This window comes from Tetrao urogallus (genome assembly GCF_951394365.1).
Source record: "Tetrao urogallus genome assembly, chromosome: 2".
In the NCBI taxonomy this organism is placed as follows: Eukaryota; Metazoa; Chordata; class Aves; order Galliformes; family Phasianidae; genus Tetrao; species Tetrao urogallus.
Genome location: NC_136814.1, coordinates 16577910 through 16595462, shown reverse-complemented (window position 1 = coordinate 16595462; position 17553 = coordinate 16577910). Strand labels below are relative to the sequence as shown.

Genomic DNA, 17553 nt, shown 5'->3' with positions numbered 1-17553 from the left:
GGAAAGAGTCTACAAGACTAGAAGATAAGGAGAAAGAGATAAAGCTACCAATAAAAAGAGGAAGACCTCTTGACAACAAAGGAGAGGGTCAGACTAAAGAAGTGACAACAGCGCGCCCTTGACAAACAGGGCCAAAGTCAAATTTGCAAAAATGCCTGGGGCACTGGGCAGGACGAGGGCAGGAACAGGGCCTAGGAGGAGGCAATCTGTTTGCAGTGAGGAGCAAGGCAGTCCTTAGGGTTGTACTGGGCTGCTGACATGGGGCAGAAGAGCAGCTGGAGAGGATAAAAGAGATACTTTCCTATGCAAGCACATGGAGCTTCAGCGTCAGATGCCAGAAAATCTTGCCTATAATCATGCTTATAAAAATCAGGATAACCCACAGAAATAATGCCCACTGAGTTTGTTACAAAGAATTATCTTTCTTTTGCTTTTCTTCAGTGCAATTTTAAATAGCAAGGTAATATGAGTCAATTAATGCATGGAAGAGAATTACCTCATCAAATGACATAGTAACTGCTGCACACCCCAGCTCTGAACATCAGAAATTGCTGATTTAATTAATCATCAGCCACAAATCCTCAGCTCGGGTGGAACTTCCCTCACTCCACCTACATCTTAAAACCGAAAAACTTCCCAGCTGTACAGGGGCCTGAAATAAAACAACCCAGAAAGGAAAAAATGCCAAAGAAAAGCAAAACTACTTTTTTGCAAGTGCCAAAAAAAAGAGACAAACAGTTACTTGTCTCTAAAACCAACCAGAAAAGATCAGAAACATGTAGACTGAATGATAAGCACAAAGCCTGAGCATCAACCTGGCATGCAACAAGTACACACACTCCAGCAGCAGAAGGAAAGAACAGGGCTGAAGAAATTTGCAGCTAATACCACTCAGAAAAGAAAGATTTGTGTGGTGTAACAGAACAGAGCAGCCAAGGGAAAGACGGTGGCTCTGTGTTAACCCTGTAATGGGCATCCAACCTTACCAGGAGAGTGCTGGTGCTTCCCATTGCTTTCTGATGTGAACGATCAGAAGAGAGTTTGCTTCATATTTGGGTTCTTCTCTTCATAACCACAAGACATTAGCTTTAAAACAACAACAACAACAAGATAAAATCGAGATTCTCATAAAATCTATTGATTTCAGAAGCTGAAGGCACTAAGACAGATACCAAACACTGCAAGACAAAACCAGAAAATCTCGTGATTGCCATTTGTTAAGCTGGGATAGATAGAAGAAAGACTTCATCACATGTGGAATGAGGAGGGCTTAGGAGCCTGCCAAACAGTGGTAGAAAACAATGCCTTAACACTGCTTGCTAAGACCAGGAAGTCTAAAAGCAGTAGATAGTGGACTCTTCAGAGCCTGTTAATTATTCAATGCTGTTAAAGAAGATGTAGCCCCTGTGCTACATATCACCCTGCCATTTCCTGCCAGCCTTGCTGGGTTTGCACATTCTGACTGCACCCTGCAGAGTGGCTCCAGGTAAAGAGCTGAGTTGCAGCACAAGGAGAAAAGCAGGGCTCTGTTTTTTTAACTTAACACTCCCCTTCTCATCTTCCTTTCTTCTTGTTATTCATCTGCAGAGACAGAGATTCTCCTTTGTTTGTGCTGTGAATTAACTAAAGGTCACTGGAAGTTCAGGCAACATAATAATTTTATATGTACAAATGCACACATCAACAAATGTTAAAAAAAATACCTGTAAGAACAGAGCATGACTGTGGATGAGGATGTGAATGAGCAGGCAACAGGAAGAAGTCAGTTAAATAAACGCTATAAGTTCTCCCACAGCATCACACTATAAAACTAGAGAGGGCACAGAGAAAACAAGCGTCAACAGGACTTGCTTCAGCCTAAGGTTTGCTGCTAAAAAAAAATCTTTGAGTCTGCTCTCTCACTTCTGAAGCACCGTGACTGCCAGGTGTGTGCATCTGGCCGTTCTCAGGACATCTCCAAACTCAAGGACAGGCTCAGGTTTCACAGTTTTAATTCACCCCTAAATACCCAGGTGCCTTCCAACCAGGCTGCGTGCCTCCAGGTGGCATGCTCCCTTCTGCCTTCTCTTTTTCACATTCCTGACACTATCTCTGCCGTTTGCTTTTATCTCCTTCCCTCTCCCAAATCCTCTACCTTCCTCACTCGTAAGGTAGGGAGCCAGCTGCCAGCAGTCAGACATACTCTGCTTTTGCCCCTTTGCTGTGTATGAGTTCCCTCTGAAGCCGGACATCTCACCCCAAATCTGTTCCTGTTGGGATTTAACACACGCAGACCCTTGATCCTTTCATATGTATTTGCGAGGTCTTTGTGCCTTTCCTACCGCTTTCTTCCAGTCCTGCTGTATGTCTGCAGCTCTTATCGACTCCCCGGGACGGAATACACGAATGCACCATGAGGTCCTGAAGCCACGTCTCACACCTTATAGGAAATGGTTCACCCAACCAGGTCACACCTCCCTCCCAAACACAGGGAGTGAGTCACAGGGTGCTACCGGTGCCTGGATGTTGAAAGCAGAAAGGCAGCATTCCAATTCTCAAATAAAACCACACGTATACATAGATGTGATTAATAATAGCAAAGCATGATAGAATCATCCTTCAAAAAAGTCAGATCCCATTTATTTTAACCCCAAAAATGTGGTATGCAGCCACTGAGCAGGACTGCACCTTTACCTGGTGACCTGAAATCCTTACGGCACTGCACAGCTGTATGAACACGTCCTACACAGGTCTGGTATCAACGGGGTCTGACTGCTCTGGAACACGTTTAGAGCAGAGGATGATGTGTGAGGATGATGTGTGGAGTCCCACAGTGACCAGAAGACCTGAGCTTTCAGAGCCACAGCTGAAGACCCATGACTGAGGTCTCAGTGGTCTCAGGAATACAGTTCTACACATCTGCAAACAGTCTCAGAGTGAGGACAAGGTGCAGCTCAATCCGTTGAGCTCTTCTTCTTTGCAGCCTGAGAGCTGGCAACACCAACACTGCCAAAGGACAGCTGTAAATGAGCAACATGAGATCATGGTGAGATCAACTTAATGGCACAGATGTGTCTAAAAATACATAGATGTTGGTACGTATGCATTAGGAAAACCTGAAAAACCTCTAAAAGCTTTTGGAGGTTGTAAGGAGCTTTGTCAGAGGAGTTACATGGTAACTAGGAGCAATTAGAGAGAAACTAAGCATTCATTCTAAAGATTTCCTCTTAGGCAGAAAGGAAAAGCCATCAAAACCTGAGCCTGGTTTACATTAATGGCTGTTGGTATTGGGGTCTGATGGGGAAGCTGGAAATTACATGACATTGTCATGCCAGAAGAAACTCTGGAGCAAACACACTTACACACCCATAAAAATGTCTCTGGTCTACAACTAATTTCCTTTTTTTTTTTTTTTTTTTTTTTTTGGAAAAACTAACATCAGTTATACAGGCACTGCTGCTGCTTCTTCTTCAGAAGAATTTTAATTAAATTTTAGCTTTTACAGCAAAAATGTGTTTTCATTTTTTTCTTAACATTTCTCTAAGGAGATGAAACTGGGTGCATGACCATTGCTACTTCTTATGTCAGGTTTCTCTCATAATCTTCTGAACCTGCTGGCTACCTTCCATTAAAGATAACACATACATTGGGATCTCCAAGACATCAAGATTTGTGAAAACACTCAAGTAGATGAGAGACCTAAATTTGTGCTCTTAAAAAGTTCAACATGGTTTTTAGAAATGAGAACATTCCCATTAAGAAAATCCCCTTCCCGTATCGTACACTTGGTAGAACAAAAAATGATCATACCAGAGTGCCCTGCCTGCAGAATCCCAGCACAAAGCAAATGAAGGAGTAAAAAGCAAGAGAGGTTCACACACAGGACATGTATCCTAGTGACTGACAAACCACTGCATGGCAATGCCTCATCCCCTCCAGGCAGAGCAACAACACGGCTACAGGCACTAGGTATCCCAAGGAGAGCATTTAAGATATGACCAAATGCCATGCTGCTGCTTATATCTGCAGGCATTCCAGGACTCTACCCAAAACTCAGCTCCAACAATCAGTAAGGAGAGATGTCAGTGCAAATGGTTGAAGTCGACTCTATGACCCACGGCAATTGGAGAGAGTCCAAGCAGCCTGGAAGTGGAGCAGGCCAGCAAATGCCTCTTTAAAGCTGCAGAGTTTCAGAGCCCTCCTTACCGTGCTAGGTGCCTGCTGATGGCAGCAGTGACATGGCAGCATGCTCTCCACCTGCTTTTGTTGCTGCGTTCCATATTTAGAAATGGCTATCTCAATTTCAGATGTATTAATTCAAAAAAGCCATTCACTTCTGGACTGATGGTAGATTCTGCTTTTCAAGGCGAGAGGTAGGATCCTTCTTTGTGCCCAGCCAGGACAGAAGTAATGACAGGGTGCAGAACTAGAGAGGGAAAGAGTCTCAATATCCTCCTCAGGACTTTGAATTCCTAGCCAGCACAGCACGGGGCAGATGCAAGCACCACGTGATGCTCACCGGTACTGGGATGAAGCTCTGTGGGAGCTGGTGGGAGGTTGCTGGCATTATGGGGAGAGATGGTGGGAGAAAGCCTACATTACTGAAAGTACCTGATCATCATGTGTGTGTGCGAAAGCATGAAGGTACAAACGCCTTATGCATAAAAGCTCTTTCAGAGATGATGCTCCCTTCAGAGGGAGCAGCATCTAACACAGTTCGCTGAGGACAACCTGTACATCTCACGTTCCGATGGTGGCCGTGCTGCAGCCGGACATGGCTCCTCGCAGGCACAGGGGTGGGAAGGGTGGTGGCAAGGCTCGGCTCTGCCCGCTGCAAGCTGAACTCTGGGGCTCTCCAGGTGCGTTCACCTGCAGCTCGCACAGCTGACAGCACGCACCTCGCTTGCAGGATGCAAACCCCACAGCAGCGCCGCCCAGACTCGGTACCACACACGACCCAGCGGTGCGACACCAACCCCGTGGCACCGAGGGAGCTGCGGTCCCGGCTCCGCGCCGGACCCCCCGGGCCGGGGCCGCCTCCCTTCGGCACCCCCGCCCCCGGCGGTCCCCTCCCGGCTATAAAGCCCTGCGGGAGTCCGGACCCCTCCTGGCCCGCCGCCATGGCCGCGCTGCGCTTCGGGCCGCCCCCGGCGGAGCTGCCCGCGGTGCCGCCCTCCTGCCCGCCGGGCCGGTGGCTGTGCGGGACGGTCGGGGGCAGCGGGGGAGGGCCCGGGGCGGCCCCGGCGCCCCTCGCGGCGCCGCCCCCGGCGGCGGAGGGAGCTCCATCGGCGCAACGTCGGAAACGGACGAGCTTCACGGCGGCGCAGCTGGAGACGCTGGAGCTGGTGTTCCAGGACACCATGTACCCCGACATCTACCTGCGGGAGCGGCTGGCCGACGCCACGCAGATCCCCGAGTCTCGCATCCAGGTGAGGGGCGGCGGGTGCCCGCCCTCCTCGCCGCCCGCCCTCGCCGCGCCCTCACGGCCGCCCTCTCTCCCCAGGTCTGGTTCCAGAACCGCCGCGCCAAGTCTCGCCGGCAGCGGGGGCCGCCCCGCCCGGGTCCCCCCGCCCCGCCGCCCCAGCGCCCGCCGTGCGGCGCGGCCCCAATGCTCCGCGCCCAGGAGGAGCGCCGAGAGTGGCCGCCCCGCGCCGCCGGCCCGCCCGGCCCAGTGCCGCGCCCGCACGCGGGGAGCGGAGGCGCCCCGGCCGGGCCCTACCCGCCCCGCCCCGCGTTCCCCTTCCCGGCCGGCGGCGGCTTCTCGGAGCCGGGAATGGAGTGGGAGGAGAACGCCCTCGGCGCCTTCCGAGCCCTCTGACGGCCGCCCGGCCCTGCCCTGCCCGCGCCTCTTGCACTTTATCCCGGAGGGACTGCGCCTATTTATGACCGGGAGATGGGGGCGGCTGAGCCGGTTGCCGGCACCGTGTTACATTGTTTACAGCTTCTATTTAACCTTTTTAAGCCATCAAGCCGACCGAATGCACTGTTCTAGGGAGGATGGGGGTGGGGAGGGGACTGCTGTTACTTTTTGAGAGAGAAAAATAAATAAAAGTTCCCATTTCTGCTCTGCGCTGCTATGGAGCCGAGAGTTGTTTTCGTGATGCAGACAGGGACGGGCTGCTGACCTCGGAGGGGCCATAGCCCCTGAGAGCCACGGGTGCAGCGAGGGGAACTAGAGAGCACTAAACCAGCAGCCTTTTCCCACATGGGACAGTGTGAAGTTAACACATAAGAAATTTAAAAAAAAAAAAGCCCCTCAAAGGGGGGCATTTTTTAACGACCATATTAGTGTATGCGTATCTTAAGGCAGCTCTTCCTGCTTATGAGCAGAGCAAGCTGTCAGACTCCAGATAATAGAATCAGAAGACCAGTAATATCATCCAGTCCAACTGTCAGCCTATCCTCACCGTGCCTGCTAAGCCATGTTCCTTAGTACCACATCAGCCCAGCTCTTGAACGCTTCCAGGGACAGTGCCTCCACCCGGACAACTTGTGCCAATGCATCACCACTCTTTCTGAGAACAAATGTTTCCTAATATCCAACTTCAACCTCCCCATGTGCAACTTAAGGCCGTGACCTCTTGTCCTATCACTGTTACCTGGGAGAAGAGGCCACCTGGGCACACTCCTAGCTCATTTTCTGCCAGCTAACAGCCCCAGATCCTTTTCCTCCATGTCTTTCCTGCCACTCTGCCCCAAGCCTGTACCAATACATGGGGTTTTTGTAACTGAAGTGCAGGACCCAACCCTCGGTCTTGTTGCAGCTCATACAATTGCTCTCAGCTCATTGATCCAACCTGCCCAGATCCCCCTGCAGGACCTCAGGCAGATTGGCACTTCCTCGCAACTTGGTATCATCTGCAAACTTAGCAAGGGTGCACTCAATCCCCTCATCCAGATCAGTAAATATATTAAGTAGGGCTGCCCCAGTACTGACCTGATGAACACCAGTCAGGAGACAACTCCTGAACATCACAAGGCTCTTTTGGATACAAAAACAGAAGCAAGGGGTGTGTGTACTGTCGGGGAAAATAACCTGTGTCAGAAATCACACCCTATAGGACAAGGTAACCAATACCCCAAATCTTTTGGTGTAACCCATCACATACCTGTGCTTGCTGGATCTGAGACAGCCAAACTCCTGTAGAGCTTGCAATGCTGAGTGGTGCAACAGGAACGCTGACTGAGGAACTCTCTCACAAACAAAATAACAGAGCTGTCCCTGGCCAAACTGTAGAGTAGAGCAAACAAATAAAAATGAAAATCTGACACCATCCATCCCAAGTGGACTTGGGTACCCAAGGAGCTGTCGGGGATGGAGTACTCACAGTATTCACATGCGTGCTCAGCTTCCAAGTATACAACAGTGGCTTGCACACTGAGCCTGCAAGCTGATGATGCCTGCTGTTCCTTTTCCATTGCACTCTGCAGTGACTGAATTCATTGAGCTACGTGAGGAGCAAACAAGGAGACAAAGATGAGCTGCTTCTCATCAGCACAGCTCCCTGCACTGTGCACCAGGTGTTCAGTGAGCACCCAGAAAGAAGGGGAGGGGTGGAAGTAAACTGCAAGAGGATTTTTTCCCTTCATGCCAGCAGTGGATCACATTAGTTATTGTCAGATTGAACCTTTGTGCCCTAAGTGAGGCTCTGGCATTTCTCTCTGTTTAAATGAAAACTGTGAGTGTGGGGAACCTTTCCATCTACTTTACCAAACAACACAAAATAAAGGCACTGGAAGGGCCACAGCCATGTTCTATTACATGATGAGCGGAGCAGCTCTGTAGCTAACTGGAGCAGAAGTAGTGTCTGGTGTTTTGTAACACTCCTTGTACATTTTCTAGATACTTCACAACAGCCACTCACCTTGTTACCCAGCCATCGCGTTTCGTTCTCAGCAATTAACTTCTTTTAAAAAAATGACTTGAAACCACGTGCCAGAAGTTTGCATTTTTGTGAAATATATCAACTCTTATAGTTCAATTTATTCAGTTACAAATTTCACCGAGAATAAAAGATTTATGCATTTCTCTTAATTAACAGAACAAGTTTAGCTAAATATAAACTCTGCACTAAAGTTTTGCAGTGGCACAATACCAACACAGAATACAGAAGCATCTTTAAACTATACAAAATTTTAAAATTGAAAATAATCCTGTTTACATATTCTTTATACATTAACATATAAAAGACCTCATTTAATGAGGCATCTAAAGGAATCCAAAACAACTCTACAGCTATCTCTGAAAATCCATATCTGGAAATGATTCATTACACAGAAGCTTTACAAGACTATTTAAACAAACCAATACACACTTTTTACAAGGTTAACATTCCAAAAATGTACTCATAGGCAGGTTGTCACTTTTAATTTTTGCAGTTTACCTCACTGGTTATATTTTATTATAAAAACCTTCGTATTTATATATGTAGGGTATGCAGATAACCAGGAATTTAATTTAAAAGTTGTGCAAAACAAACCAAAAGTTGGAAAAACAGTATGTTTTATCACTCATTTATATAAAATACCAACTAAAACACTTCTTTTTGCCCCACATAGAGGGAAAAAGCCGTAACAACTCTGTTTCTGGAAAGGTATTACTTCCATTTTTATATTCCTTCATTAGACTTCTTATATAAGTTATGATAAATTAAATGTTCCAACGAAACACTGGCTGATCTACAGACCTGCCCAACATCTTCTGCAACTTTAGTTCTCTGTCCACATCCCACCGCTGCTTCTCTAGACCTGGAACCCTCAGCCCATGCTATTACCATGCTAGCTGGTGGCATCTCAGGTACCTACAGAAGTGCAGCTTGAAGGAACAAAGACTGCCACATAGTTACTGATGTGAGCCATTTCCTCTTCATCACTTCATCTAACGTACCAGGAGAGCCAACAACAAGAGGTGGGCAGAATTAATCTGAACTTTTAAAAACTAAGTTCAAATTATATGAAAGTATGTTTTCAGGTGTATTATAATAAATGCAATTACTAAGAGATTACCAGTTAGCAAAACTACCGCATGTGAATAACAAATGGAGAAATTTAATGTAATGCTTGCCAGTAATGCTGGTTTCCTTAAGAAGCAAATATAATATATTTTAAAGGGTCCGAGAGGTTTTCTTTTCCCTTATCTTCTGGCAGTTAGGGCATTTGTTGAAGCATATATAAATGAAGAGGATTTTCCAGAACTACTTGCTATACACTTGAAAGAAAGTTTTCAGTCTCTGTTGGTGTTATTAGCTGCAAAGGCATGTAAATTTCCCATCTGGCTCAGACCACTCTGAATATGTGCAACATGGATCTCAACATTATTCTGAAAACAACTACAAGGGAGAGAGGAAAGAAAGAAAAGGATTAAACCTCTTACTTATGGGTTGCATATGAGTACTTCTACAAGGTCAAATAAATCATAGTAGTGCATTCATATCAGTTATCAGGTTGCATCAGCAAATAGCATTTACAAAAACAGTTGCATGAAGTCAAAATTACTGACTTGGGTTCTTTAAAGACCAACTGTAAAGAACCACTGGAGCTAATGAAAGAAAAACATTGTGAAGAGATGCTAAAGTACCCAGACTGAGTACAGTGAAATGCAAAGATCATCACCTTCTTAGCAGTGTTTATCAGCCCTTAGTTGAATCCATTCCCACATTTACTTGCAACATTGATGACAGGAAGTTTCTTTTTCTTTTTTCTTTCTTTTTTTTTTTTTTTTTTTTTTTTTTTTTTTAAATCAAAATGGAAAAGTGCTACAAAAAGAAACATTTCTCAATCCTTCAAAAAAATCAATAAAATCAAAAAGCTGCCTTACTATCTTGGCAAAAAAAAAACAAAAAAAAAACAAAAAACCAAAAACAACCAAACATGCACATAGCAATACCAGTGTGGAGGGCATAAGAAAATGCTTAGCATTTCAGTATTTTTTTTTTAATTATGTAATTTAGTGACTATGCAAATCTTTTAAAAAAAATCATGGTCACAAACTGTTAGAGTTCACAGTATACTCAGGAAGAATATCATCATGTTCTTGCTATTTTTATAATGCCTCCTCAGGCACCTGCTTGTGACAACTGTTGAAAAATGGACGCTGGACTAGAGGAGCCTTTGATCTGGCACAATATGGCTGTTCTTTTGTGGTTGGTTTGTTTGTGGGGTTGTTTTGTTTTGTTTTGTTTTTTCCATTTAAAGTATTGTTAATAGAAGCCAGGCAGAAACTCTAATTGTCTCAGATACCAATGTCTGATATTTACAGACAAGAGACTGAATAACACAAAAATAAATAAATAGGGAAATCATACAGAAAATACTCTAAAGTAACAGTTGTCAATGAATTTCTTGCTCCTCAGTCATTTTAGTTGTTGCTGTATCGATTTATCACTTTAAAAAAAATTTTTTTTTTAAATCAGGTTACTGCACTGGTAGGTTCAAACAGAAAACTGCTAATTCTGTACTACTTTAAGAAGATCCCTTTAAATGGGACCACTTCCATAAACAGTTACCAGATTAAAATCCTTACTTATACTTACTTACATTCACCTCTAAAAGACATTAACAATTGCTTGCTGACACAAAACGTGTAATTAGGAATTAAATACTCAAAGTAGTGGTACCTGATATTTGAGGAGTCTATTGAATTCTTAATGTCATTTAATGAATCTGTTAGTGATTTAAATTCAAAGGAATTCAGGTCACCTCCTTCTGCTAGACACTGCAGGAGAAGAAAACAAAAAATGTTCTAACAGTTCAGCACAAAGAAGCTGTCAGAGGCTTAATATTATGTACTTAATTGGGAGATACTATTTTTGCAATTATTTTACCTTAATCTGCAGTAATATTGCTGTAAGTCTAGAGATAAGGTCAGTTAAATTTTCACTTTCGACACAAAGCTGTCCTGTTGTGGAGGAATTTGCTTGCCTAACAATTTCCTGAGCCTCCTCTTCACACCTCCGCCTCAGATCTGTTGGCTGGTCTGCGGGCTGGAGGCCTTGGTCTGGAGCAAGCTGCACAGACAGAAAGAAAGATCAATGAAGATTAAATAGCTCCTTTGCATTTGGTGCATGTATGAACTGAGAAACGATTGCAAAAAAGTCCACAGGTATATAGCCTGCTTTGTTTTTTTCTTCATTTATATACATGCACGCCTATTCCAAAACTGGCCACTGGCATCATCAGAAGTGCCTGCATTCAGGTAAGAAACAGAGAGAAATAGAGACAACAAAACAGACACAGCTGCTAGCAATTTCAGTTCCACATGAACCCTGCTTATGCACTATTCCCAGAAAATTCTGATTTATTTTGTAACTCAGGTTAAGCAGAAACAAATGCAGGTTCCAGCAAAATCTTACCTCATAACAATACTGCTGAACTTTATGCAACACTTTATTTAAGTCTTTGTTTAGTTGTTCTAGATCTAGAACAATAGTTGCATATCTCCTCTGAAACTCAATGCTTATTGGCATAGAATAGGATTTCTGTGGAAAAGACAAAGCATGTTAAAGTGCAGTATAAGTGGAACTCATCCAAAGGAATTTTCACTTTCAAATAATATTGGGATATTTGAAATCCCAGTGCCTAATAGAAATGTTAACATGAAAAAACTTAAAGCCTAGTATCACTGCTTAGAACTCCAAGTGACAATTGGTGCAGTAACTACCATGCTTTTATTCTCTTCAGAAAGCACTATGATAATCTGTGGCACTAAACACTACAGATGACAACTACAGTCTGACCTGCTTTTTTCACTCATAGTGGGGCACGACTTCTTTGTACAGTATGAACAGAAGATTATTCTGTCAGTAGAAGAACAGTACAGGACAACATGTCCAGCAGCTCCAGAACATAATACTCCAGACACTGACAAACAGCTCAGCTCGCAGACAAAAGATGGTTGGCTTTTAGTAGATGGAAACAGATAGCATCTCTGTCACAGGGCATCTATGCTTATCTTGAATGACCAGCATCACCTTTACCTCATCTCCGTTGCAGGTCAAGTGAAAAAAAATGAACCAGCTATCCTTCTTATTTGCATTTGTTTATGCAACAATGTTTAGTCATCAGAAAAGTGGATACTGTTCTGTGTACATGGCAACTAAAAAGAGTACGGTGATGTTAAGATGCTTCATTGTTAGGAAGCAGTCCTTTCCCTGCTTCGTGTGTATTTGAATTTATTACTATTGCCAGATAAAAATGGGCTATAACCAATATCTCTTCTGATTTTGGTCAGTTCTTTTTACTTCTATGCTGGATCATTTAAAAAAAAAAAAAAAAAAAAGCAAATAACTTTATTTCAACAATTTTATCAATGATTATTAAAGTCTGACAAACTCTACCTGAATGAATGAAGTCAAAGGATTCTATTTTACTCATGTTTAAGTTTGATACTGGTATTTAAGTGGGCAATTGTTATGTTCAAAGAAAGAGTCATGTTCAAAGAAAATGCATTCTAAAGGAGAAGCAACACATACTAAGAGGCACAAATGTAGATGGGATTACCAAGGGGACAAAAGAGCATTACAGACAGGCTAAGAACATGACCCAATATATGTCTTCTATTTTTATCAGGACATAAATAGTGACACGAGTTGCTTTATGATTGCTGACTGAAAAAGCAAATAGCAGAAGAAGTGTTTAACAGCTATCTCCAAGTCCTTGTCTAGGCTATAACTGAGTTAAGATTTTTTTTTCCTGGACCCTCATCTTCTCTATTGTTTCTTTGCTCTCTCAGTGTTGTTATGTTCCTTGGTATTCTTATTCTACAAAAAAGTTAAATCTATGACACAGCAGACAACTGACATGCTAATATCTGGATTTTTGTTTAGAGGAAAGCTAGTGAAAACTCAGCCCTTCCTATGGATTTTTTTACCCCTACAAAGGTAAAGACAACTCAGTTGGAACAGATAGCTTTATTGTTTCTAATAAGGAGAGCTGGTAATTTTTCTGCATCAGAATTACAGTCTGCAGTAGCATGTCTTAATCTTGCCTCTTTTTGCATCTACTTTATTAGTTTTATTAAGCACAATTAAAAGACAAAGCATTTGACATACAGGAGAAATAATATAACAACTGAACTGATAACAAGGTTTTGAAGAGCAGCCTTGGGGCAATAGGTAGCACGATAATAATGTGCACATTGCCACCAAAGGGATAAAGAAGAAAACCACACCACAATAAAGTCTTCAACATTCAAATATTTTATATTAAAAAAAAATAAAAATCAGCATTTTTGGTTTAAAGAAATAAAAGGGATTCTTTTTCCTCTCTGGACTTCAACATTCTGTCTGTACACGGTAGAGACCACTATCTGAATGGACATTAGCAGAAGGTTGAGACTGATAGCTTTCCACTTTCAAGTTGATTGATAGTCATGGGTGGTAGAAGAGGCATTCTTGTAATTTTGATTCACAGACTGATGACTAGATAAAGCCTAGCAAGAAAACTGTCCTGCTCCTGATAATTATGCTGTAGCTGGTCATATATTGTAATTTTAAATGCAGGTCAAGGGCACTCAGAGATTCATGTAGAAAAAATCTGAACTGAGTTATCACTTTGTCCAAAAGCCTAAATGCACACCTACCATCTACAAAATAAGACAAATGCTTTACTGACTCCCCAAATCCTTAAAGTGCATAGTATATATCAACTGTCAAAACAAGGAAACATCATCGTCAATTGACACATAAAACAAGGAAATATTATACCAATGCCAACATTAACATGTTCCCAAAGCACAATGCTTTTAAAGCAACTGACCTCTCTGACTTACCTTAAAAAACTAATTTAAAAACTCAAACATTATACAAAGCAATAAGGAGCTTTTTATCTAGACTTTGTTTTAATTGTATCAATTTGCACTAGCTATTAAAGTATATCCTTAAGATTTGAGAACAATCTTACCAGCTTTTCTGCTTCCGTATTCATCTCTCTTAACTGTTTGATGTGTTCCTTCTTGATCATAAGGATTTTCGATAATCTGGTCTAAAACAAAGGAGCTCTTTTTAGAATGAGCAGATCCTTATGTAGTTCTGAAATTGCATACAGATTCAAGATAATAAAGTGGATGTATTTTTTACCATTTTAAAATACATTTCTCAGTTGTCTATAGCATCAAAATGTAGAAATAAAAATTAATTGAGACTAAACAATGGATATTTCAGAGGCTTTTAAAAGCATTTTCAAGTACCTTAGATTGGAGAAAGCTGAAATCCATCAGCTGGAATTCCCTCCAGGAAGACTAACACAGTTTATATTGTTAGAGGCAGAAGAATCAAGAACCTAATTTTTCTTCTAGCCTGAAGGAAAGCTGTACCATCATGGTGATAACATGTACTGCAATTAACAGCACTTGTCCTTCCATAGCTTTTGCTCAGAATTCTAGCCTGTTCTCAGCTGTGCCCTGGACTGATCACTAGCTCTTTGGGTACATTCTTGCAATAAAACCTGGTATACAGATTGGATCTACTTCCTACAGTCCTGCCCTGGGCATTCCATTTTTCCTGTTTCTTTCAGAACGCGTATATCCTGTTCTTCTGCCCTGGGGACCTAACAGGCTGAAGAGGAAATCACTGGGACTGCTCTCAGCACATACATCGCTTCTAAAACTGTTCATACTCTCTCAAGCCCACAGAGAGAAATTTTAGCTTCACTTCAATCAACAACGGTTTTGTTACTGTTATTAACAGAGCCAAGATGTCAGGTTTTAAAAAATTTCAAAGGGTTTAACTGCATCCTAGAAGGGGAACAGAAGACTGGCAGAGATAGGAACTCCTGGTTCAACATACGCCATGTGATGCAATACTGCATAGGTACTTTTCCCATTCCTTCTGCTTGCTTCTAGCCTTGTACTTTCCCCCAACACTCATGGTGAGCCAGCACAAGCAGTTTTGCAGCTACATGGAAAACCACATAAGGAAAATAAGGATAAACAATACATTCAGGAAAGACAGGAAAAATGTTTTTAAATCGTTACTTTTGAGATGGATTATTTCCCTGATCTAGTTCACTGCCACACAAATGCACATGATGGCATTACACTTTCTCATGGGAAAAAAAAAGCAGCTTTTAAAATTAATAGCACCTGAATATAGAGCAAGGAAATGAAAGCTGCAGAATTAAACCCTAAGGGCATCCCAGCAATAATACAGCTGATCCAGATGTACCTCTCTACCTGGATAGGAGGCATTGCCTGGATAATGATAATTTGATTGTTACTGACACGAGTACAGCAAAGTCCATCCTTGGCATGCTATGCAAATAAGGAAAAAGGATTCTTTCAGTTTAAGACTTCCATGGAAGCACAACTTAATATGCTCTGTTCAAAACAGAGAGAAAGTAGTTATATTCAAGTAGTTCTAGGAATATTTGGTATATATTCTTTTTACAGAAAAGGTAAGGAAAGGAAAGCATTGGGAAACTACAGTACTGTATTTTACAGCCCACAGAGGCCAATACAGCTGGACATTCAAGTTTTTGTGCTGATTAGGTATCTAACAAACATCAGCATTATCTTTAAATTAAATGGAACTGGCTTTTAGTTCTCAAAATTAATCTTATCATAACAGGGGCGCGATACTGTGAGTCAACAGGAAGATTAACATACAGTTTTTCTGCACTGCTTTCCAAGCAAATCTCTCAAAGCCTGTACATAAACATTTAATAAGCCTCACGGTGCCCACGTGAAGTAAATAGATGTAATTAAACCAATGCAAACACCTATACTTAAACTCAGAGGTGTTGGCAAATGGCATCTGGGAGGAGGGAAAGTACTGAATACTCTCTGACAGTGCTGCCAAAAAGTTCTTTGCCAAGCTATGCTGTCATCACCACCCAGCAACTAATATATTTAAGCCCCTCTGATGAAGCTGGTGTGTTCCCAGCTTAGCGCAGGCTATTTTATCTTGCAAGTTTTGGGAACGATTACTTGGTGATAAGCTTCTATGATGATGTTCATATATATTCAAGGATGTGATCCAGTCCATGACCTTCGTTGTTACATTATATTCACCCTACTTCTAGAAGTACTCCAGTGGTCAACGTAATTTAATTTTCCCTACAAGAAACTCTGATCTTCTGCTGTCTTAAGATGTTGACCAACTTTCTTCCAGTGCTACATTTTATTAAACAGAACACACTTTTCATTTGCCAGTATCAGCAGTGAATACCTTAGTTCAGGTCAGTCTTCTCCTCCTTGAGGAACTCTAGCCTAGCAGCTTCATTTTCAGCATAACTCTTCCTGCTTACTGTTAAATAGTTCTCACTAAACTGGAAAAGATGTTTTAGTAGAATACTCCTCCCGATGTGAAAATTAAAAGACATGAAGGCACAATCCTTAGAGCATGCCTAGTATTTTGTATATTTTTTGAGTTAAAAAATAAACAACGTGAATACAAGCATTTCAGTGTATGCAATAACTTGATGGGGAACATATTTCAAAAACTCTCTCACACACAAAACCAGACAAAAATCTAGCATTCATAGCTCTTTCTTCCTGTCTTCAAGATGAGAAGATACTTCTTTTTCCACAGTCATCAGACTGATACACTTCTCTGACTGTACTGCATTAACATTCTCCCTCTACTGGACATGCAGTTACACTGCAAACATTTTTTTGGTCTTGGATTGCTTCCCTCCCAGTCTAAATTTAATCTTTTCCCAAACCAAAACCCAAAGAAACAAACAAAGAGAAAAGCATATCTTTGTCCACAGTAAGGATCAGAAAGAAGCCCGATGGCAAAGTATAAATATGCAGAAATTAAAATAATATTAATTAAAAAAAAAATAAAAATCAACAGTGCTGTTGAAAAGTGGTTGCTACAAGACTGAGTGTTTGCATACAACTCCAAGTTGTACTTAAGGACAATGTTCTCATTACTTAATCACTGCACATATTTCTGGCCACATTTCCTTTTGCTGTGAATTAGTTTTGGAACCCATAAAAGAGAACTAAAAGGCTTGGCTGAAACCTTTTTAAAGGTACACAATTATGTTTTTCTTTAAATCTCTTGTCCCCAATACAGCTTTTCCATGAAATTGTTTATTTTATGGTATCATAAGCTATGTCCTAATCATAATTGTTCTGAAGTTTTCCTTCACAGAAAGATTTTCTGACCATTTAACTGCTGAGTCGTCATTAAATCAAATGAGGGCTTTGACATTTTTACTGCAGCAGAGCACAAAAAAAAAAGACAGAACTGTTTAACAGTGGTCTTTAACATAAAACTACTTCTGCATTAGTGAATGCAGAGTGATCAATATTCATTGATCACCGTGTATTTTGCAACACTGGTTTCAGAATCATTCTTCACTTTTAACAAGTATGTCAATGCTCTAAGCTTAAAAATAATGTAAACTCCCACAATAAAATTTGTTTTAAGCCTCTTGACACCTGTATCAGAAACCTCAATCAAGTATAATCACAAACCAATGCAAAAAATCCACAGCTTCACTTCTTTCAAAAAACTTGACAATCTTCATGCAAAAAATGTCTTAACACAGTACCTCTCGAGTGCCTTCACTTCAAAATCTCAGATTAAAAATTTCAGGTTTCCTGATAATGAGTAATGGTGTACCACT

The 17553-nt window shown here is 41.9% G+C and overlaps 2 protein-coding genes across 5 annotated transcripts in view; one reads left to right on the top strand and one right to left on the bottom strand.

The window, feature by feature from the left end:
• Positions 1–5099: 5099 nt before the first annotated feature.
• MIXL1 (Mix paired-like homeobox) lies at positions 5100–5797 on the top strand (the record flags this gene model as incomplete). Its single annotated transcript, XM_079550275.1, has 2 exons — positions 5100–5408; positions 5483–5797. The coding sequence occupies 2 exons, from the start codon at positions 5100–5102 to the stop codon at positions 5795–5797; spliced, it is 624 nt and encodes a 207-aa protein (XP_079406401.1).
• A 3405-nt stretch (positions 5798–9202) lies between these two features.
• The window catches only part of LIN9 (lin-9 DREAM MuvB core complex component), a gene marked incomplete at both ends in the record, with an annotated part of 39521 nt that continues 31170 nt past the window's right edge, over positions 9203–17553 (bottom strand). For 3 of the 4 annotated variants that reach the window (XM_079532955.1, XM_079532957.1, XM_079532958.1), the window contains 5 exons: positions 9203–9308; positions 10596–10693; positions 10803–10985; positions 11331–11456; positions 13879–13959. In XM_079532955.1, the coding sequence (XP_079389081.1) occupies positions 9203–9308; positions 10596–10693; positions 10803–10985; positions 11331–11456; positions 13879–13959 (594 nt within the window). The remainder of the gene's footprint in view (positions 9309–10595; positions 10694–10802; positions 10986–11330; positions 11457–13878; positions 13960–17553) is intronic. The other variant, XM_079532956.1, reaches the window with a different exon arrangement.